The 22,976-nt window shown below is 38.5% G+C and overlaps 1 protein-coding gene across 1 annotated transcript in view; it reads left to right on the top strand.

Moving 5' to 3' along the window:
- The window catches only part of LOC149568067 (inner membrane protein PPF-1, chloroplastic-like), a 214,463-nt gene that overhangs the window by 96,756 nt on the left and 94,731 nt on the right, over window positions 1-22,976 (top strand). Inside the window, exons 5-6 of the mRNA XM_089821069.1 lie at window positions 16,136-16,209; window positions 16,356-16,460. Of these exons, the coding sequence (XP_089677195.1) occupies window positions 16,136-16,209; window positions 16,356-16,460 (179 nt within the window). The remainder of the gene's footprint in view (window positions 1-16,135; window positions 16,210-16,355; window positions 16,461-22,976) is intronic.

Genomic DNA, 22,976 nt, shown 5'->3' with positions numbered 1-22,976 from the left:
TTCCAAATAATGTCCCTATGGTGTCCTTATATTTGCTTGATGTCCGTATGGTGCCTTTTCCTTCTACTGCTAGCTGTACATTGGTTATATAACCTTCAATTTATTTTGTTGTTGCTCATATAATTTTAATTTCCTCTTTTGTATTTACTTATTTGTTAAGGGCTGCACCATGACCATGTGCTTAACTTACACCTTGTTTTATTATTATTTACATTTATTTTACATATATACATTAATATTTCTTATTACTTTTATACTGTCTCTTCGTTGCTTGTTTGCGGAGGTACATTATTTCTGTCATTATAGACTTTTAGCTTCGACTTGTTCACTGCATCAGGCGCCTCCTTCCCGTCGAGCGTCCATAATTTGATTGCCCTATTATCACCAACTTTGAGAATCTTGTATGGCTCAACCCATGTCACTTTAAATTTGCCTAGTCTGATCTTGTTGCGCGCATTATATTTCAACACTAGTTGGCCTGGTTGAAACTTGTTCAAGTGTTTGTCATGCCATTCCTTACACCCGTTTTGTGTAACCTCCGTGGCCCATTGTGCCTGTTGTCGTCGCTCATCAAGTTTATTTAAATTATACAATCTTTCCCTCAGGCTTCCCATATCTCCCAGCTTGTTTTCGATCGCGATCCTCAAACTTGGTACCATAAATTTTGTCAGTACCATGACTTCTTTTCCATACATCAACTGAAACGGAGTGTGCCCCGTGGTTACCTTGTATGAAGTATGGTATGCCCATAACGTTGATGGTAGCTTTTCTTTCCAATCTTCTCCTTCGATTGTGGAAGATTTATATATTACTCTGACTAAGATCTTATTTTTAGCTTCTGCTTGTCCATTGGCTCTCAGATAATAAGGCTCGATAGGGAATGGTATATCTTGAATTTTGTGGTCAGTAGTCGGATGACGTGATTGACGAAGTGTCCCCCATAGTCGCTTGTCAACTGTAGTGGGATCTCGTACCTTGTGATAATTTGCTTGTAAATAAATTTCGCCGTGCTTACTATAGATTTGTCAGGTAGGGCCCGTGCCTCTAGCCACTTGGTAAAGTACTCTGTCGCTCCTATGATGTACCTACATCTTATAGTTTTACTTACGTTGAGGGGTCTGACAAAATCCAACCCCCATCGTTCAAATAACTCCTCTGCATGTGAAAAATTCAGGGGCATGAAGTTCCTCTTCAGTGGTTTCCCAACTCTCTGACATGTATCGCACACAACGACCCACTCCCTGGCATCGTTGTGCATGGTTGGCCACCATAAACCTGCCAGAAGTATCTTCCGCATAGTAGCATCCGGTCTCATGTGTCCTCCTGCTAGTCCTTCATGTGCTTCCTTCAACATGTTTGGAATTTCCTCTACTAGAACACACCGTCTTAAAATTTGGTCAGGTCCCATCTTATACAACTTGTTGATCAACTAAAATGTCCGACTCCTTAGCACCAGTTTCCTCCTTTCGTTCGGCGGCATTTTTCTAAGCAATTGTTCCATTGAAAGATATTCCCTAATATGCGTGTACTAGGATTTCAGTACGGCAATCTGAAATAGTTGTGCGTCAAGAAAATCGTCGTTGACCACCTCTGGTGGCTCTCTTGATTTTATCCTTGATAAGTGATCTGTGCTTACATGACTCTTTCCTGGGCGTATCACAATCTTGAATGTAAACTTTTGCAACAGTAATAGCCATTTGCTTATCCTTCCCTGAATGATTGGCTTGTTTATGAGATATAATAGTGCTTGATGATCTACATAAAATACAAATGGCGTTTCTAGTAGATAATGTCTAAATTTTTGTACTGCGAACACCATTCTGAGTGCCTCTCACTCTGTTGTATTGTAATTTTTCTCTACTTTAAGATAACAATCTGCTCGCAAAGTATACTGGATGATCCAGTCTATGATTACCTATCTGTGCCAATGTTGCTCCAAGCAAATAGTTCGATGCATCAACATGAACATGAAACTCCTTATCCTAGTTCGAATAAGCCAGGATAGGCATTGTGGCTAGTCTTGTTTTTAGTCCTTCGAAGGCTTCATTCTGCTCTGTATCCCATTTGTATGGTTGTCCTTTTAAGGTTAGTTTGTCGAGCAGGTAGGATATTTTTGCAAAGCCTTTAATGAACCCTTAGTAATATCTAATATGTCCGAGGAACGATTTTACCTCTGTTACATTCATCAATGATGGCATTTCCAAGATTACCCAAACTTTATCAGGATTTGTCTTTAATTGTGCTTTGCATACTATGTGCCCTAATAGCTTCCCTTGTAGAACCATGAATCTGCACTTTTTCGGATTCAGTATCAGTCCTGCTTGTTTGCATCTTTCCATGCATTCTCTGAGTGTAGTTATATGCTTGTCCTCTGCGCTAAAAATTGACCAATCATCTAGAAATGACTTAAAATTCCCTACTGACATTTTATCAAATATGTGCAAGATAATTCTCTGGAATGTTGTTGGAGCATTACACAGTCCAAATGACATCCTATTGTAGGCATATGCTCCATCTTCAACGATGATCGTTGTTTTAAGCCTATCTTCTTCGGCAATGGATATCTGGTTGTATCTAGAGAATCCATCCATAAATGAATAGATTTCATGCCCCGCAACTTCTTCTAGAATGCTATCGGTGAATGGTATTTGGAAAGGATCTTTAATTGTTATTGCATTTAGGCATTGAAAGTCCACGCATATTCTTATCTAAGTGGTGTCCTTTAGAGATATCACAATCGGTGATACCCACTCGCTCGTTTGCACCTTGAAAATAATTCCTGCTTCTAGCATTCAGTCGATCTCATCAGTGACCCGTGGGGCATAATTTTTGTTCATATTTTATGGCTGTTTTCGTACAAGTACTGCAGCTTCTATCAGTGGCATCCTGTGGACACATAACTCCGGTAGTACCCCTTTGAGGTTGTTATATGTCCACGGGAATACATCCTTATATTCCATGAATATTTTGAATGCTGTTGCCTTCAGGAGGATCCCAGTTATCTCCCACAAATATTTTTTTTGGATTGGCTTCATCTCATAAGTACATTATTTTTATTGTAGGCTCTATGTACTTAATTGGTTTGTCTTCAGTAAACTTATGCGAAGGTGTTTCATCAATTTGTGCTTCTCCCTCCACTTCTCTATATTCCTTCGGAAATTCATTCTCTTCTTTTCCATCTTCGACCCCTAACATGTTACAGCTCCGAAAGAGCTCGTAGTCCTCCATCTACCAATGGAGTAGGCCATTCTCTGAGTCCAGGTCATCATTGGTAGACCCTCCTTCCAATCTCAATATGCCCTCTTCGTCAAGTTCCATTCTCTTCTTCCCCTCGTCTTCGCCTTTGCCTTCAGAATCCGACGATGCTTCCTCGCCTACCATCTGTGTGTAAGTAGATTACAAATCTTTGACCTCCGCCTTCTATGGACAAAATATTCCACTTCCAATCATGTTTCACCTTCGCCTGTACCAGCCATCCCCGTCTGAGGATGGCATCATACCCTTTTCTCTTTATTGGGATGACCATGAAATCTAACAAGAATGGCTGTGTCTTGATGGTTACAGGTTGCACCATTAGGGACCCTAAAGGCTTGATCCCGTGCTGATCGGCAATGAATAGTTGAAATGTAGGTGGCCATCACGTAGGTTGTCCCAACTTCTTCCTTATATCTTTCGGTAATACGTTCACGCCTGACCCTCCATCGACGATTGTGTCTATGAGTATGGTTCCGTAGATACCCACCTCTACTACTGCAAGATGTCTTCCTGTAGTGAGTGCCAGTAGCATTGGGTTTGTCGCAGTCGTTTCATTTAACATCTTTTCCTATCTGTTTCATTGCTTTTGGGAGTGGTGTCATGTTCAGTATCGTAGTTCGTAGTTGAGGCATTGTAAGAAGGTCATTTAGTTTCATAAGAACTTCCATTTGCATTACTTGTCGTATAATATTTTGTTCTGCTAGGTTCCTCCTTGAGATGCCGACAGTGCCTTTTTTTTGTGATTTCTCGGCTTCCATTTGTTTTTCCAATTCCACTCGTGCTTGTTGCAACCTTTTCTTTTCCTCTTCTGCATCTGGATACGTTGTCTTCTTTGCTTGCTCATGAGTGATGGCTAATGTCTCCTCACATGTTTCAATGCTTAAGTTCACCCCTTGTTTAGAGTATTTCGAATCCTCGTGGTCTCCTAGACCACACCATCTACACAACAAATGTGGTGTTTCCTTGATGTTACAGTCTCTGGTGAAGTGTCCCCAGAGGTTGCACGCATGGCATTGAATCATCGACCGTTCACTTGAGTCGCACTGTATCCAACTTCGGCCTTCATTATTGTTATTATTATTATTGTTACCGCCTCGTCTACACCGGTTATTGTTCCGGTACCCTCCTAAGGTTGCATCATTATTCATGTTCATTCTTGCTCCTATGATGGACACTTCCAGCATTAGTTACACTTGTTGATGTCCTAAGGAATGCCCCGCAATTTGGCAGATATTGCAAAATTGTTTCTTTGGGCAGGAGCCCTTTGTGTGGCCCTCCTCCTTACAGTCCGTACACCACAATTCCCCTTTCACCGAGTTAGGGTTCTTTTTTAGATTTTTGAACTCCATCATCCGTAACATATCCTTCTGCAATGTTCGAATCTTCTTACTCGACTCTTCGTCACTACTGTTGCTTTTGGAAGATGAATCGTTTGAGTTTGATGATTTGTTTTTCTTCTTTTTTCTCATTTTCTGCTCACTCTCTAGATCCATCGCCCAATTATATGCATCTATGTACGATGCTGGGGGTACGATTTTCATCTTTTTCTTCAATGCTGGTCGTAACCCTTCCACAAACCACCTTTTCTTTAACCCATCAACTGGTTGGCTTTCCATTTTCCCCACTAGCTCCTTTAGCCTTCTTGCATATACATAGATTGTTTTGTTCTTTACCTATTTCGGATTGTATATTTCTACTACTATTTCGTTATCATCCCTTAGTAGTTGGAACTCTGCCATGAATTCCTTCTCGACTTCTGTCCATGTAGTTAATTTCTGCGGACCGACATCAAAAAACCAATCAATTGCTACACCTCGTAGGGTTACCGAAAATTGTTGAACCCAATCATCTTTGTCCTTACACCTTTCGCTGTCTAGATTGTTTCGCATGTCTTATAGTGTCTGATTGGATAGGCCGTACCATCGCCATTCAACTTCGGCAATTTTCCCTTCGGTCCTGTCATTGCTACTTTCTTCTAAATATGTGGTGCTTGCTATGCAACCGCGCTGTTCTGAGTACCCGCGCTATTCTGAGCACCCACACTGTTCTAAGTGCCTGCATTGTTTTGAGTGCCTGCATTGTTTTGAGTGCCTGCATTGTTCTGAGTACTTGCATTGTTCTGCACATCCGTGTTACTTCAGACAACTACCCTACTTTGGACAATTGCATTACTCGGTGTGAACAGATCTTCAAGTGAAGTTGTTCGATTCTCTACTTGTATCCATTCGTCGGGTGTATCGGTAACGAAAAGTTCACTCTACGCTCGTGCTCCTTCAACACTTCGAGCTGTGCATGTTACTTCTCTTCCATTCAGATTCTCTACCCTTGGCGTGTATAGGCTTAGGAACTCCTACCTTGTCTCTTCTACCAGATTTAATCTCTGTCGCATCTCCTCAGGCAACTCCTTGACACTCCTCGGTCTGCTAGGTGAATGCACTCCCTCGGTCAATGCTCCTTCACCTCCTCGGTGCCCCTCGGTATGCTGTTGAAACTTCTGCTTTTGCTCTTCCTGTTGTGTTAGGATTAGTGCTTCCCGTGCTGTACATATGTCATCTTTATCCTTTACTTTATTCCTATCTTTATTAAGCAGATTCAACATTAATCTTCATAACACCTCTTGTATACCAGGTTCGACTGGCAGCAACGCCAAATGTTTACCGTATTGGGTAAAAGGATACTTATCGCATTCAGTGGATTAAGATGTAACACAGAACACATACTTTATTCATATACGCAATATGACTCCAAGTATAATGCTTACAATGATAATGATGATCCAATAGTCCCTTTGGATGATGTACATATACTTTCCCGAAGGGGTGACTCAATCGTCACGTGCCCTTTCAGATACAATTCTACCCATTGGCTACAATATAGAATTTACCGATAGCAATCAACACGTGTAGGTTTATCCATTAATGATCAAGCATACTCAATATCGGAAGCAGGGACATTGCATGTGACGACACACAATATGCTCAAAATCTTGCCCAAAACCAAAGAACTCAACAACTAGTTTTTGGCATTGAGGCAATTCCATTTGGCTTATTCATTTTCATGCACTATCACGTTGAAACTCTAGCTCCAAACATAGAACTTTGCAACTCAATGTGAGCTTTGAGGGAATGTTATTTATCTCATTCATTATTCAGTATTCCCATACTAAGGCACAAGGTTCAAATTCAGATTCAAGTTCATTGATCATAAAATTTGGATTTAGTTCAAAAAGGGTAAAAACTCACTGAAATTTGAATCTCACGAATGGAATTTGATCTATCTTGTAACTTAGCTACCATTATACAATATTGTCACACTTATCTATGGGTACCCACATGTAATCTGAACAGAAAAAGCATGACAAAATTAGTTTGAATTTGTAATGCCCCCTTCTCCGCGCTGGCCCTTACTGGTGCCTTCTTGGTCTATCTTTCCATATGGATAGGCTAACGACATTAATCTTGAGGATGTCGGCCAGTCACAAGAATATATTTGGTTTCATTGGGGAAGTATTTAAGTTGTGGAGCTTTTCTATAGTTAGGTCAATTTATTTTATAAAGTTGATTTATAAAGTTACTTTATGACTTAAAGTTATTTTATAACAAAAGTAACTTTAGTGACTAAAAGATGAAAATGGCTTTTATCCCACATTGCCTAGTTGTCTGTACTTCCCCTCATATTGAGGTTATAAAAGCAATGAGCTTACTTGGGACTCAGGGCATGAAATATAATATTATTAAAAAAATGTTAAGGTTGCTTAAATGTGACTGGTTACTCTCTTGGACGAAACCCTTTGAGACAGTTTGAGAAGTTGGATGTAGCCCCAACATCTCATTGAAAGTTTCGCTTAGATCCAAGCAGGGAGTTGGCAAGATGAAACGAGTTTCAGTTGGCTCCATATCCAGAAGTAAGTCTGCTAGCAATTTTTAAGCATTTGTGAGCCTTGGTCATAGCTGGAAAATCACGTTATCTATCCTCAAGCACTTTTGGAGACTTGGGATCAGTTACCGATTAGTGTGAGCAAACTAAGATGTAACTGGAGGAATGTATTTACTGCTGTATCAGTCCAAGGTTGGTGGTAAACGTAGGGTCATTGAGGTAGCATTGGGGATGTGAATATCGGATATATTAGTTCCATATTGGATCATGACCTCCAGTTATATCAGACATCCGTGCTTTTCCCTTACTGCAGACAAGCTAGTTGGTCGAGAGGGGCACATTGAGAAGAATAAGTCTGCAGAATATGTTGAATCCCTATCAACCACAGATAGTATAATAGGGTTGTAGGGGGACTGACATCAACAATAGGTTGCAAATGCAGTAGGGGTCTCGACAGGGGCATTCCAGACCTCATCTCAACTTAAGAATCGATCAAGCTCTTCCAGGGAGGTCGGGTCGTTTATTGTGTGCAAGAGTAGTTGGCACACTGGTCGCCAGGAATGGGTTGCATAGATAGCAGACTCCCTCACGCCCAAATCCACGTTCCATCATTAATGTTAATCCCCATTCTGTTATATTGAAGATATATCTATTGTTAGCATTTTCTAGTATCATCGTGTGTAGTTTACAAATATTCAATAGTATATGCACTCACTTGGCTTAAACACATGATTCGATGCACCTTGGGAGTATTTTGTGATTTCTGAACTATCATTCCAAATTTTGACACCATTGATGTGATAGACTGATTGCAGTATTTGTCTAATGATTGGTTACCAATACTAGGTAGCCATATGGAATGAGCTTTAGAATGGCCGTATGGTTGAATGTATGGGCTCTACGGTCACTGAGAGTATTGTACGGTGAAATAAGGTGTGAATAGGGCTGTATGGTGATAGCTATGGGAGCCGTACGGTGGTAGTAATGGAGGCCATACAATAGGAGGCCGTACGTATAAGTCTAAGATGTTGCCGAATGGGGGGGTGGGCATACGGAATGAAGTACGGAGCTTGGAGAGAATGGAAGTGCAGACAAAAAAATGTACGGAATATGCAAGAGAAACACAAAACATTCTATAAAAGATCTTATTCATTCAACACAGAGAGTACTTGATCAAATTAAACATAATGACTTCTCTAATTCGCAATATGATAGTGCTCCGATTTGCCAGATCCAAGATAAGTATTGCAGGGGACGGAATAGGGTGAGGGTTAAATCCCACCTAAAGCGAAATAGCCCAGTAGGGAAGATCTTTCACTTTTGAAATGGTGAACAATAGAGAACTCCAACAGGAATTTGTAGTACAAAAGAAATAATTAGAATGTATACCTAAGACTACTTACAAGCCGTGCTTAAATACTCGTCGGGAAAACTTTCCGAGCGTGTACGAAGATAACCCACGGCTTCACTTACCTACAAAAACAAAACTAAAATGGGTTTGAGATATTTTACATTAGTCGACCCATGAACAAAGATTTGATCAATAATCAATTTTATGACGGGGATATTACAGTCCTCCCATCCAAAAATTTGCTCGTCGTCAAGAAAATGCAATGTCAAATGCTGTAGAATGTGCTCGCCTTCCCAAGTTGTGTCGTCTCGCGGCAAGTGTTTCCAGCGTACCAAATTTTCTTTCACCGTTCGGTTTTGCAGGGTCTTCTCATGTACTTCAATAATCTCTGCTGGTTCCAATATGAACTTTCCTTCTTCATTGAGTGGTGGAAGGTTTGTAGCTATTGTGATGTTTTGTCCCACAACTTTCTTCAGGCAAAAACATGAAAAACGTTATGAATACGGCTCCCCTCTGGAAGTTTCAGCTCGTAGGCAACTTCACTGATGCGACAAACTATACGATAAGGGCCATAAAGTCGTGGCTTTAGTTTTTCTTTTCCCTTTTCTTTCAATGAGGATTGTCGATATGGCTAGAGCTTGAGGTAGACCATGTCTCCTACTTCGAAACTCCTCTCTGTTTAGTGTTTGTCAGCATATATCTTTTGTTGATTTTGTGGTCATTGTAAGTTTTCCTTCAAGTATCTTAGGATGTCATGTCCCTCCTGAAGCTAGTCCCTTGCTCTCGGTGCGCGATTGTCTCCCAGAATTGTGTTGATGAAGGAAAGGGGTTCGTACTTGTATAGAGCTTTGAATGGTACCATCTTGATAGACATGTGGTACGTGGTATTATAACAATATTCCCCTAGGTGTATCCATTTGACCCACACCCGTTGTGCTGAAATGTAGTTCTGAAGGTAACCTTCAAACCACTTATCTCTATTTATTTGTTTGTTTGAGGGTGGTAACTATTACTTGGTGACAATTCTGTCCCTACCAACTAAAATAGTTTTGTCCAGAAGATACTAATAAATTGCCCATCCCGATTATTGGCAATGTTCCGGGGTAACCCATGCAGACGAAAGAGTTCCCTAAAAAACAGATTGACGACTTGTGTGGCATGAAAATTTGAGGGGATGGCAAAGAAATGTGCGCACTTTGTCAGTCTGTCAACCATCACAAACATACAATCCTTTCCGTTCACCTTGGGAAGTCCAGGTATGAAATCCATCGAGATACTTTACCATTTCTGTTTTGGAATTAGCAGAGGTTGCAGTAACCCGACAGGTAGAGTATGTTTGGATTTGTTCTACTGGCAGATCGTACACTCTCTTACGCACTGCAAGACATCTTCTTTAAGACCTTTCCATGAAAACCTCTCCTTGAGACGTTTGTAAGTTTTGAGGAAGCCCGAGTGTCCGACCAAGGGTGAGTCGTGTACCTCTTTCAAGATTTTTTGCTTCAATTTGGATTCCGACACTAAATATATCTAATTCTTATAGTAAATGATGTCATCCACCACTTTGTACCGATCATCCTGGGTGTTGCCATCCATTAGCTCACAGGCAAATGTGTTTTTGGAGTATTCTATCAATAAATGTGCTTTCCAGTCAACTGAAATTTGGGTCAGTAAGCAGATGGTGGGTTTTCTAGACAAAGCATCTGCAACTACATTGTTTTTTCCTTTCACATATTCAATGTCAAAATCAAAAGCCTGAACTTTGCTTACCCATTTTTGTTGCCTCTTGTTCAAGTCCCGTTGTTATAGAAAATATCTCAAACTATTGTGATCCGTACAAAAGATAAACTTGGCACCCACCAGATACTGCCAAAACTTGGTTAGAGCATATATGATGGCCAACATCTCTTTGTCGTAGATGGAATATAAGCATTATGTTTGTGTAAGCTTCCTGCTCTCATAGGCTATGGGGTGTCTATTTTGCATCAGTACCGTGCCAATGCTTTCTCCGGATGCGTCACACTCCATAATGAACAGTCGAGTGAAATCAGGTAAAGCAAGCATGGGACAAGTACTTATTGCTTCCTTCAGCTTATCAAAAGTGAGTTGCGCCTTTTCATTCCATTGGAAGAACCCCTTTCTTGTCAGATCTATTAATGGTGCGCTGAGCTGAGAGAACCTTTTTACAAATCTCCAGTAATAACTGCACTGTCCAGAAAATCCTTGCAACTCCATGAGTGATTTTGGGGGAGGGCAATCAAGGATAGCCTGAATCTTCTCATGATGAACTTGAACTCCATATTTACTGACATGTCCCAAGTACAATATTTCTGTCATACTAAATTTACACTTGGATTGCTTGGCAAACAAGGACTGATCCTTCATGATCCTTAGGACTTCATCTAGATGCTTTAGGTGCTCTTCCCATGTCCTGCTATAAATAAGAATATTATCAAAAAAAACCAATAAGTACTTACACAATTGTTTGTTGAAGATGCGATTCATTCATGATTGGAATGTAACAGGTGCATTCATTAATCCGAACGACATGACTAGGAACTCATAATGCCCCTAGTGACAACTGAAGGCCATCTTTTCCATGTCTTCCTCCCTCATGCGGATTTGATGGTATCCAGAATGGAGATCTATTTTCGAAAAATAGACTGTACCATGTAATTCATCTAGCAACTCATCTATCCTTGGAAATGGATATCTATTCTTTATTGTTTTTTTGTTCAACGCACGGTAGTCCACACACATGCGCATCGTCGCATCCTTTTTGACGAATACCACTGATGATGCGAAGGGGCTAGAACTGGGATGGATCCATCCTTTCTCCAGTAGTTCTTGAATTGTCATTCCAATCTCATCTTTGAATTTCTTGCAATGGCAGTAGGGTGTGGTTATGAAAGGCTTGGATCTTGCTTCCAATTCGATAGTATGTTCAAAGCCTCGATGAGGCGGTATGCCAGGAGGAATGTCTATAAAAACTTTATCATGTTCACTCAAAATATTCCAGAGATCATCATCCTAGGGAGGTGTCCATTGCCCTTTTATAGGTTCTACCATGACAAAACAATTGCAGCCCAAGCAACGTCATCATGCCGAAATTTCGCCTCCATCCGATGTGCAGAAACTTCCTTCAGACTCTCATATGCTATTTCGCAGAGAACAACCTTCTTTTCATCGATAACAAAAGTGAAGTCCATCCATTTGAAACTCTGAGTGTATTCATCAAATGTCTCCATCCACTGTATGCCCAAAATAACTTCCATATCATCAAGGTCCACAATGAAAAATCCTCGGTCATTGTGTGATTCGCCATTGTGATACTTAGCTGAGGAACAAGGTGTGTGCAGGGCAGAGGAATCCCTCTGACAACCTTGACCTGGAATTTTGCGTGCATCTTCGTAGGTAGGCCTCTTCACTTTACTAGAGATGAGTTTATGAAGTTTAGAGTGGCTCCACTATCGAGCATCACCATAACCCTTTGTCCTTAAAGCGTTTCCTGTACATGAAATACTGTGCACCTTGGGCTACCGGCTAGGGCGATAGTTCCTCCGTGCCACACCAATGCTGCAATTCTTTCCGCATGGTTCAAGCTACTAACTATTTTGGTGTCTTTGTGGGGTTGGTTGTCTTCGGAGGGTATATCTTCTTGTTCGTCCTCATTATCAGACACGACCTCAATGTAGTGGATTTTTCCTTTCCCAAGGCATCTGTGCCCAGGTTCCCATGGTCCTTTGCAGTTGAAACATAGTTTCTTCCTTTGGAGCTCCTGTCTAGTCACTTTGTCCAACGACGACTTTCTTGGTGGAGGTTTGTTATCTTTGTCCCTTGGAAACACCACGGTCTAGAATGTGAGTAACTTCATGAGGATGACGCTGATGATGATGCCATACTCTTTGCCTTCTTAATGGCCTTCGACAAGGTGGCAGGATTGAACCCTTTTACCCAACCCTTCAGTGTTCAGTTAGTTTGTCTGTGAAGGGCACTATTTGTCTTCTTTCAAAAATGTCCATGACCAAAACAGAGAGTTTTTGAAATTCTGCAATGTACTGGTCAACCGATCCAATTTGCCTTAGTTGTGGCAAATCTTTGAAATTGAGTTCTGGATCTTTACCATCAAATCATCTATCAATCTCTTAGTGAATTTCGCATAGGTATTTATTTGATCATGCCCTTGTGTGATGGTGTTGTGATGCCACCATTCACGCGCATCTCCCTCCAAGTGTAAGACCGTAAATTTAATTGCTTCTTCTTCTAGCATGGGATTAAGTTGGAAGTAGGTATCTGCCTTTGTTACCCACGCTTGCGCAGATATAGATCTAGATCTATCAAATGGTGATAGATTTACTTTACTCAACTTTCACTTGATATCATCGTTAAAATATTCTCTGTTTCTGCCTCCTGAATAGCTCATTCTCAAATTTGTATAATCTTTGTAGGATATATCTTCCTCCAAATTCGCATTCTTCCAGTCTTTTCTTAGCTGTTCTTGCATTTCTTCAAAAGTCGGTTGCTTCCCCCCGAGTGGTGCCTCTATCCATGGGGGAAAAGACGACATGGAAGGTCAAGAGCGTGCTGGATGAGAGTTTGCTTTACTCGACACTGTGTCCGCCCTGTGACCATTTTGTTCTTTGGATATTTTATTGTCTACCAACTTCTTGAGAGTCTCTTCCAACAGTTGCTGAGTATCATTGATCTGTGCCTGATTCCTCGCGAGTTCTCTCAGTAGTGCCACGAGTTCGGTAGCCATTCTATCAACCGAATGGGTTCTTCTTCTTTTTCGGCTATACACTCATTCACTGTCCACAGGCTGGCAGGATCGAAGCTCTAATACCACTGTGATAGACCGATTGCAGTATATGTCTGATGACTGGCTACCAATATTGGGCGGCCATACAGAATGAGCTTTAGAATGGCAATATAGTTGAATGTATGGGCTGTACGGTCACTGAGAGTATTGTACGGTGAAACAAGAGGTGTGAATAGGGCCGTACGTGGATGTGGGGTGGCCGTATGGTGGGTGTAGACAGTGAAATAGGAAGGTTGTATGGTAGAATGAAGGAGGGCTGTACGGTGATAGCTACGGGAGCCGTACAATGGCAGTAATGGAGGCCATACAATAGGAGGGTGGACGCCGTATTGTATAGTCTAAGATTTTGCCGAAGGGGGGGCGGGGCATGTATGAAATGAAGTACGAAGCTTGGAGAGAACGGAAGTGTAGACAACAGAATGTACGAAATATGCAAGAGAAACATAGAACATTCTATAAAAGATCTTATTCATTCAACACAAAGAGAACTTGATCAAATTAAACATAATAACTTCTCTAGTTCGCAATATGATGGTGCTCCGATATGCCAAATTTGAGCGAAGTATTATAGGCGACGGAATAGGTTGAGGGTTGAATCCCACCGAAACCGGAATAGCCAAGTAGGAAAGATCTTTCACTTCCAAAATGACGAACAATAGAGAACTCCAATAGGAATTCGCAGTACAAAAGAAATAATTAGAATGCATACCTACGACTACCTACAAGCTGTGCTTAAATACCCATTGGGAAAACTTTCCGAGGGTGTACAAAGATGGCTGATGGCTACACTTACCTATGGAATCAAAACTAAAATGGGTCTGAGATATTTTACATCAACAGGCCAATTAACAAAGATTTGATTAATAATCTATTTTATGATGGAGATATTACAATTGACTCCACTCTCTACATTTATTTCGCATTTGATCGGGTGCTTCTATTACTCCTTAGGTTTGGGTTCTTACAGAATTGAAAAAATAAAGCACAAACAAACAAATGAACCTTGGTAATCACTATAGCATCTAATGAATTATTGCAAAGAATACTAATAGGGATTGGGCTTATGAGGAACTATATAATAGGGAAATGACATTCACTGCTATCTCTGGCCAAACTTACTTTGTAAAAATAAACATTGCCGAGCTATAGTGAAACAAATTTCAAACTGCCATAAATATCATAATTGCATGTCAGGCATTTATAGAGAATTGTAGTGAATATGTCAATATATGTACCTTAAAAGAAAAAAATGTAAAATATAGCATCTAAAGTGAGTTTTCAGGAATTATAAGCTTTCATCTAGAGATTTCTAGCTTGGAACGTCTGCCAGTTTGTGCAATTGTAGAAGGGATTATATTTGACTTTTGTATATGTTATTTTTTGGTCTGCAAGCTGTTTATAGGCTTCTGTATGTTATATTTGCTTTACCAATGAAATCCAATCTATCTTGTTCTGTTTGATGTTCATATATAGAAATGTTTTGTATATTTGAATGTTGTGAGAGAAAGTCAGAAAACAACATGGGAAGGATAGAACTATAATTATTTAGTTTTGTTGGAGCTCATTTAAAGAAATATACTTTTTGCTTCCTTTTCTCTTGGTCTTCGATTTTGGAAAGAAATATGTATATTATTTCTGTGACATGAGAATGTGCATTGTTGTAAAAAAGAAAAATATTATCATTTTATAACATTGCCATTTAAACGGCTTTTTCAGATTTTTAAACTTGCTTAGTATGTTGAGAAGAAAAGTTTGAATCACTAAACATAATAAATACGGATTGCAAATACAACACGAGATACAGCCTCTTTTTGGCTTTCTTGTGGGATTATAAAGGTATCTCTGGTAGATCATTTTTTCATATAGATGAAATGCTAATAGTGGGATCTTGTATAACAACAAACAGCAGGCATCATATCTTGTCTGGGTGTCTGCAAAGTTTATATGATCTCCAGTTATCTATCCTTATGCATTCTTTTTATGGGTGATTTTTTTCTGTCTGTTTTAGGCTTGTAATGTGCCTACCTGATAAGCAGCAACATCTAGAAATCTCGTTCATGGTAGGCAGGTCAAGTTATAGATGTTTAGCAAGGTGATCGATGATTTTCCTAAAAATACAACTGGCAGTAACCAAATAATTTGAGTGTCCTTTTCCCCTAGTGATGATTTGACTTCACACTTTATAGGGGAATATATGGGCTTAGTTAGATAAGATCCTTACAGATATATTTGGAATTGTATGCAAAGAGAATAGCTTAGTTAGATAAGATCCTTATAGAAAATCACCTTTTATCTCATTGCTTGCATTACAGCCATGAACTTTGGCTGTAAGAGAATAGCTAACCTAGATTTTGATAAGCTTCTTGCCTTCTTTCTATTTTATAACTGATCCAACATATGCTATTTTGGTAGATGACATAATTTGCTCACTATGAGGCTGTCGGCACTTCTATATTGCCAGCCTTTTTTATGATTTTGTGCCAATCTTTCTTGTTTTTTAGCCTTGGCAATGCACTTTATTGGAGATGTGACATGTATTTGATCACATATGCCTAACTTATACATAATATCCAGTGTTGTTGACCACTTCTTGGTGATTTTTTTGAAGCATAGTGTATTCTCTCTCTCTCTCTCTCTCTAGTTTGTCAGTGTTATTTATCGTTTTTTCTATGCCTTGCACGTAGACCTTTGAATAAACAAATATGAGCTATTTACTCATCAATCTTCCAAATAATCGGGTTTATTTAAATCTCAAGGGGAAGTGCATTTGATTGCTTTCTTTGACAGTTTTAACAAGTCAATTTTTTATTTTAACTAATATTATTTTATGATTATAGGATGCTTACCAACACTAGCAACCATACCTGTTTGGATTGGTTTGTATCGGGCTCTCTCAAATGTGGCAAACGAGGTAAAGAGGGACATGTTTAATCATGAAGGTCAACTATTGTTATCTTCTAAATTAGTTCATGAAAATGATATTTGATATTTAATTTTTTTCTATCATTCCTTCTAAGATAATTACTTCTTTTTTGTATGGACATTGCTTGGTTGAAGGGTCTGTTGACAGAAGGTTTCTTTTGGATCCCCTCTCTGGCTGGTCCTACCACTGTTGCAGCTCGGACAAATGGGAGTGGGATCTCATGGCTCTTCCCATTTGTGGTGATTATAATCTTCCCTTGTAATGCAGAGATGAGTCTTGTCAATTTTGTTTGTATCATAGCTTAACAGTTGCATTTTTGTGTTCTACTTAGCACCATGTTTATGATTTTTGTATGATGGATGCTGTCATTGTCAAATGCTTTGGTATACAAAGTTAGCTTCATTTAGAAACAGTTATAATATATATTATGAAGATGAATTCTGTCAACATTATTTGTATCTAAGCCCAAGAGGTTGCTTTTTTCTGGTCATCTCAGCACAAAAGTTTGATTTTTTATGATTGCTTAGTGTGCATTTCACATACACAGGTGTGGGAAAGGTTAGCCTCTTGAGGTTAGTAATCTGCATACATACAAAAAATTGCTCGCTTGTCTTTATTTATACACTTGACATTATTTGTACTGAATAAGATCTCTCATTAGTTGTTTGTAGGAGAGTAGAATACAAATTCAGTTCTCTCTATATTTCACAAGGTGAATTTTCTATGTAATTATATAGCTGAGAATTGTAACATGTTTGCATTCATTCATCATACAAGTAGATAAAAGTGGAAAGAAAAAAATTATATCCTTGTTCATAGAAGACTAAGACTAGGTCAATCAGACTAGAGTCTACATCAATTGAGAATAAGAAGTTATTTGTAGAGAGAAACCCTAGAACCAAAACAAAAAAGGTACGTATTAGAGACAAAAGAAAGAAATCATATTTATGTTCAAAGACGACCAAAGAAGGTCAATGAGACCATTGGTTACATCTGTTAACAGTAGAAGTTCTTTAAAGAGAACCCTAGAACCAAAACAATGAAATTACATATATCGAGATAGAGCACTATACCACAAACCAATAGTAATGGAGGATGATTAAGAGACCCGAAAGCATGTGTTGGTGAAGAATTAAAGGTAATCTCATCAAACATCCTTGTCCGCACTTGAATAGAGTTGTCTAAGCCATTGTAAGATAAGGACATATTTTTCTAGAGAAAGTCAAATTATGATATTGCTATTAGGATTTAAATGTGTAATTTTTGAGTCAAACTCATTGACTTATGTTTCATGAGTAGTGATTCTCATGAATACATCTCTCATGAGAATAATTGGAACACTTAGTTTTTATTGGATCTAGGTGATGCTCATAGAGGTGAAGCACCAGGAATTCGTGGGATGTCACCCATCCTAGTATCTAGGTGATGCTCATAGAGGTGAAGCACCGTGACTTCCCAAGAGGCCACCCATCCCAATTTTGTGAGCATCACCTAGATCCAATGAGTGCTAAGTGTTCCAATTATTCTCATGCGAGATGGATTCGTGTGAATCACTACTCATAAAACATGAGTCAATGAGCTTGACTCAAAAAATACACAGTTAAATTCTGATAGCAATATCATAATAAGCCATTGTTAGTTATTGTAAGAGATAATGCTTGCTGAGGAGTATTTAAGGTTGAAAGGTGATTTTGGGATACCTAGGGAGCAATCAAAGCACTTCCTCTAGAGACATCCCCAATATCCAAGGCTAGTGTAGCTCTCCTATTAGAAAATAATCTTATAATATGAGTTTGCGCCTATAGGGTTGGGGTCAATGGAGACCTAGTTAGCTTTTAGTTTATCTAGGAGGGCCCTAGTCATACTATGCTTGAGCTCACTTGGGAGACATCTCAATTTTTGTCTCATCTCATGTGAACTTACCAAGTGTCACGACATGTCTACAGAACTCTACATGTGTTGCTTTTGGAGGGCTAGTTAGAGCATCACTCCTACCCGCTCACCTACTTATCCTTGCTTTTATGTGCAAGGCTCTTTTGTACATTTCAAATGTTTTGTGCAAGTTCCTTCCATCTTGAATATTCTTGTTTTGTGGTAAGTGCTTTTGTTTTTGTAAATGTTTGGCTGAATATTTCATGTATAATATAAAAGGAAGATAAAATTAGTATTTAACATAAAAATAAATTATAATGTTATACAATAATAATATTAATATAAAAATAAATTATAATGTTATACTATAATAATGAAAATTTTAAAAAATAATCTGATAATTTCCACTGAATTGGCCTATATACATTCATTTTTTAAAATATAAGTAATAAAAAAAAAAATAACAATATTCTATAAAATTTGAATACATTACATAAAATTAAAAAATACTTTGATATGAATATATATATATATATATATATATATATATATATATATATATATATATATATATTTGAATTGAATGGCCTATTTAAATTTAAATATAAGTAATGAATAAAAAATAAGAGAATATTTTACAAATATAAATATGTTTAAAAACTTAATTTAAATACTATCAATATAAAAAAAAAAATATTATATAAGAAATACATTATGAATAACATTTATTTAAAATATTAACTTTAATACTGAATTAAAAATTTAAAACTAATTAAGAAACAAATAGTTTGAGAAACCGAATATAAATATATTAAATTTTATTAGTGTATATAAAAACAAAAGCTAAAGTTTACAACCTAAATATTAAAATTTAAATAATAAATTGCTTGGAAGGTTTTGACTAAGCATCACAAATACGTCATGGGTAGCAAAAAACTAGTTTCATAGGCCTTGAATGTAATGTTTGTAGACTGAGAAATTCTGCAGCATGTCGACTTTGTGACATCTTCCCTTCCAATGTTTGCCACATGATCCTTGTTACCCATATGTGGTGTTATCTTACGCTTCATTGCTCTCCTTCATACCATTTCAATTGGTAACACTAATATTTGAAGCTATATTTGTCACAAATACATTGTGTGCAGCAAGAAATGTTCTGAATTTCATGAAAAATTCATCTAGTCGCATTCCTTGTAAACCCACAAAGATTTTGTAGTACCTGGGTAAAACCTCTTGCAAACCTTTTGCAGATCCAGACCCATTTGGAACAGGACTAGGACTTGGGGGGTCTAAGAGAAGAACTTGGCAATTTAGTTTTTCCTAATGAGCAACCATAGTAAAAACTTGAGGGGAAAGGAAAATAAAATGCAGAGAGATTGACCTCCTCAACTAAGCCCAAAAGCACTGAAAAATATGAAAATTTTGATGGTTTATATTTTCTCAAGCCATACATGGTTGCCCTCTCTGTTAGAATAGAAATTTACTTGCTTTCATAGATTAGAAATGCATTTGCCTATTTGGATTAAACTACAATAGATTATATTTTCTTGCATCATTCTTTAACCCTCCATGTCAAAATCAAGTGTTAAAATTGAAACATAAAATTAAATGTAGAAATTGCATAATGTAAAAAAGCAAGCCATATTTTAAACAAATTCTCTTATTAAGCAAAATTTGAATTTTCAAAGAAAAGGTAAAAAATTGAGAGTTTGCATCCACATTAGGTTACATCATCATTATGAATAGAAAAAATTTAATATGCATTGAATTCGACAAGGCACTGATTTTTTTTTTCTAAAATAGAAAAACAATTCTTTCCTCTCTTTCTCAACTATTCCTCTCCCTTTACTTGGCTTTCATGTCTACCATATCCTTAGGTGAAAGAAGGTTGGATTTAAGTAATCTTAAGAGGAATCTAGAAGAATTTACTTGAGGGTGATTACATCAAAGAGAAAGCCAATGAAAAACCAAATTTTGCAAGAAACAGAGTAAACTAGGGTGATGGAAAACATAAATAATTTTTTATATTCAAGGTTAGGTCATAAGAAACACCCCCGTAGAAACTAAATGATTATTCAAAATCATTCACGAATTAGGAAATGCAAACCAGAACTTACTATAATAATTCACTACACAACTACATCAAATCAACATCACAGAACCTCATCTTGAAAATACAATAGACTACAACTTTACTACCATCCATGACATTTTAATTATGCATGAATCATAAACAATCCCTCGATGCAACTCCCATTTGGCTAGCTCTTTCCACGAGCGAAACTATGGGGGTACCTCTTGGCAAGAGTTCCACGTGTGTGTTTGTTCAGATTATGACCCATTTGCATGGTGTTCAGGTTAGTACTGCCCATTACATAACTTAGAATACCCAACATGAATTGTAAATCCCTCTTGTTGACCTAGTTCACATTTTGTATTTCATTTCCTTTTGCCTTTATTTATCTTTCATTTCCTTTTGCCTTTATTTATCTCTATTCACATTTATTCTATTATTCTATAATACTTTTTTGCATCCCTAAAATATCATAAGATCAAATAAGTCTCAAGGAAAGGTCACCTCTTGTTGGACTATCACCCATTTATATAGAACTATCTTCTAGAAAGAAATAAATTTACATGAGGTTCAAGAGGCTTAGGAAGTTCTCTAGTAGCCTACCAGGTTGAGTGATCTACAACACTCCATCCATGTCTTACCAAAAACCTTTCTAGAGGAGAAAAATTATAGGGCCACTCAGCCTCCATTGAAGAACAACACACCTCAAGGTAGTGAGATGAAAGACAAAGATAGCGAGACTACAACACCTGCAAACCTTATAGCCACTTTGGTATAATGGATACTATAATTGAACAAATTATTCAAGAAAACTTTGAAGAAAGGCCCAGATCATCAAGGTGATAGCTGCTGCTAGAATTTATTAAAGATGTGGTAAAAACAATTATCTCCTTGACTTTATGTTCTTAGAATGTGAGTAATGAGGTATATGTGCCTCCCTATATTAGAAGTTTTATGACATACGTCTTAGTGAGATTCCAACAGTGCAAAATTTCGCAACACCAATAAGATCTCAGCGACATGTTGTAGAGTGGAAATATCTCTCAAATTCACAGAGATATGCTATGCTAACCATACAAAATAACCCAATTAAGGTACATATGAAGTAAAACACAGAATATACCATTCATACCACTATACCAATAGGCGAGGAAATGATTTCTTTTTTAATACCAAAATCAACATGAGTACATTGATAATATTCCAAGTACTTATAGAAGGGTCGGTTGGTTGGGAACCAACCGACACATTCCCTCACCTCCTAACTGCCCAGCTCGACTAGCTTTAACAAGTACTAAACATAATAGTTACATTATTCCGACTACATCTATCCCCCCCAAAAAAAGAAGTCGTCTTCCAGATGACTGCTGAACATGAAAACAATAAAAAGAACTTTGACTTCAAGAAGGATGGGAGGACACCCTTGTGCTTGGAGCTCCCCGTAGCCATTGCAAATCCCTTTTAGCTGTCTTTTGTTTTGCTCGAACACCTTGTTGTACCCTTAAAGTGTCCATCTTCTTGGCTTCACATGTGGTGATCTTGCCTTCCAATTCAGCTTTCTCTATTTTCTAGGCTTCCTGCATTGCAACTTTCTCGGTTTCGCATTGATGTTGAAGATTCTGCCTTTCTAGCCCCCATGCTTTAGCTAGACTTTTTTTTTGTTGAAGTTCCAAGAAGGTTCCTCGAAAGGCAACTTCCATAACTGCAAGAGCCTCCATAAGCGGTGGTGAGTGTTCCTGTCCACTAGAAATGATAGAACTACTTGACCACGTAGTGGCTATGTCCTCTTTTGAATATCCACCCTGCTCTAATAGTCCCCAATCTGTATGGCAACTAGATTGCATATTTACGGCCAATGCTTTTGCTGCTATTATGACAGCCTCCAGATTCCAAGACCTAGCCTGCTACATAAGCTCTCGAGTAGAATGTTCCATGGCTTGCAACTTGGTGAGAAACAAGTCTGTCTTGGCTGCAAAAGAAGCCATGTCCTGAAGTTCCCCACACTCGCTTTGTATCTCTACTTGTTCCTCAACAACTGCCTGTAAAGGGGAAGACACCATGCCTTCTTCCTCAAGTAACCTATCAGCTTCCTCTAGGACCGTATCTGCCATGGCCCCAGCCGTCATACTTTTCTGAGTATGGATTTCCCTTTTTTGTTTATCCCCAGCTCCTACTGGTTGTACCACAAGAGCAACTGGATGTACTACCTCCAAGCCGAGAGGTGTTTGCAACCTCACTTTATGCACACACTTTGGCTGGCATCTCAAATTTATTACTTTAGTACAGGACTATTGTTCCAAATAGATTAATGGCGCCATCCTTGGAAGTGATAATCTGGAAGCTCCCCATGTCAGAACTTGTTGCCTGTCGCCTGCTCCTTAAATTTTGCCTGATTTGGTCTAGAAATATCTGCCGTAGCAGTTCTTATTGGATCATTGGTCATGGCATGGTAAATCTCTAGGGATTCTGATATTCTAGTTGGACGTGGCCCCTTTGCAGGTGGTAAAAAAGTAACTTCTTGTGGAGTCCCTTGTAGGTGACTTAGGCATATTTCTGCCTCTTGTGAGTCTCAGGAAGATGCATCCGTATCGCTGCCCTCCTATCTTGAGCTCCCTTCCTCCTCTTCATCCTCTTTGATCAACACTATTTGTTTCAGTTTCTTTTTCTTTGGTTCGCCTCCATTGTGAGATCCTACACCCATGGTATCCAGATGGAGCCAATATGCCATAGCCGGCTTGTAGGGTTCTACTCTATTAGCTGGTACCAGTGTCCCTTGGTGCTCACTGCTCACCTGAGTGCGTACTGCTTC

This window comes from Cupressus sempervirens, chromosome 3, assembly GCF_028749045.1.
Source record: "Cupressus sempervirens isolate cs-2001-9-10 chromosome 3, ASM2874904v1, whole genome shotgun sequence".
NCBI classification, from domain to species: domain Eukaryota; kingdom Viridiplantae; phylum Streptophyta; class Pinopsida; order Cupressales; family Cupressaceae; genus Cupressus; species Cupressus sempervirens.
The sequence above is the reverse complement of the archived record's forward strand: the minus strand, read 5'-3'. Positions and strand labels throughout refer to the sequence as shown.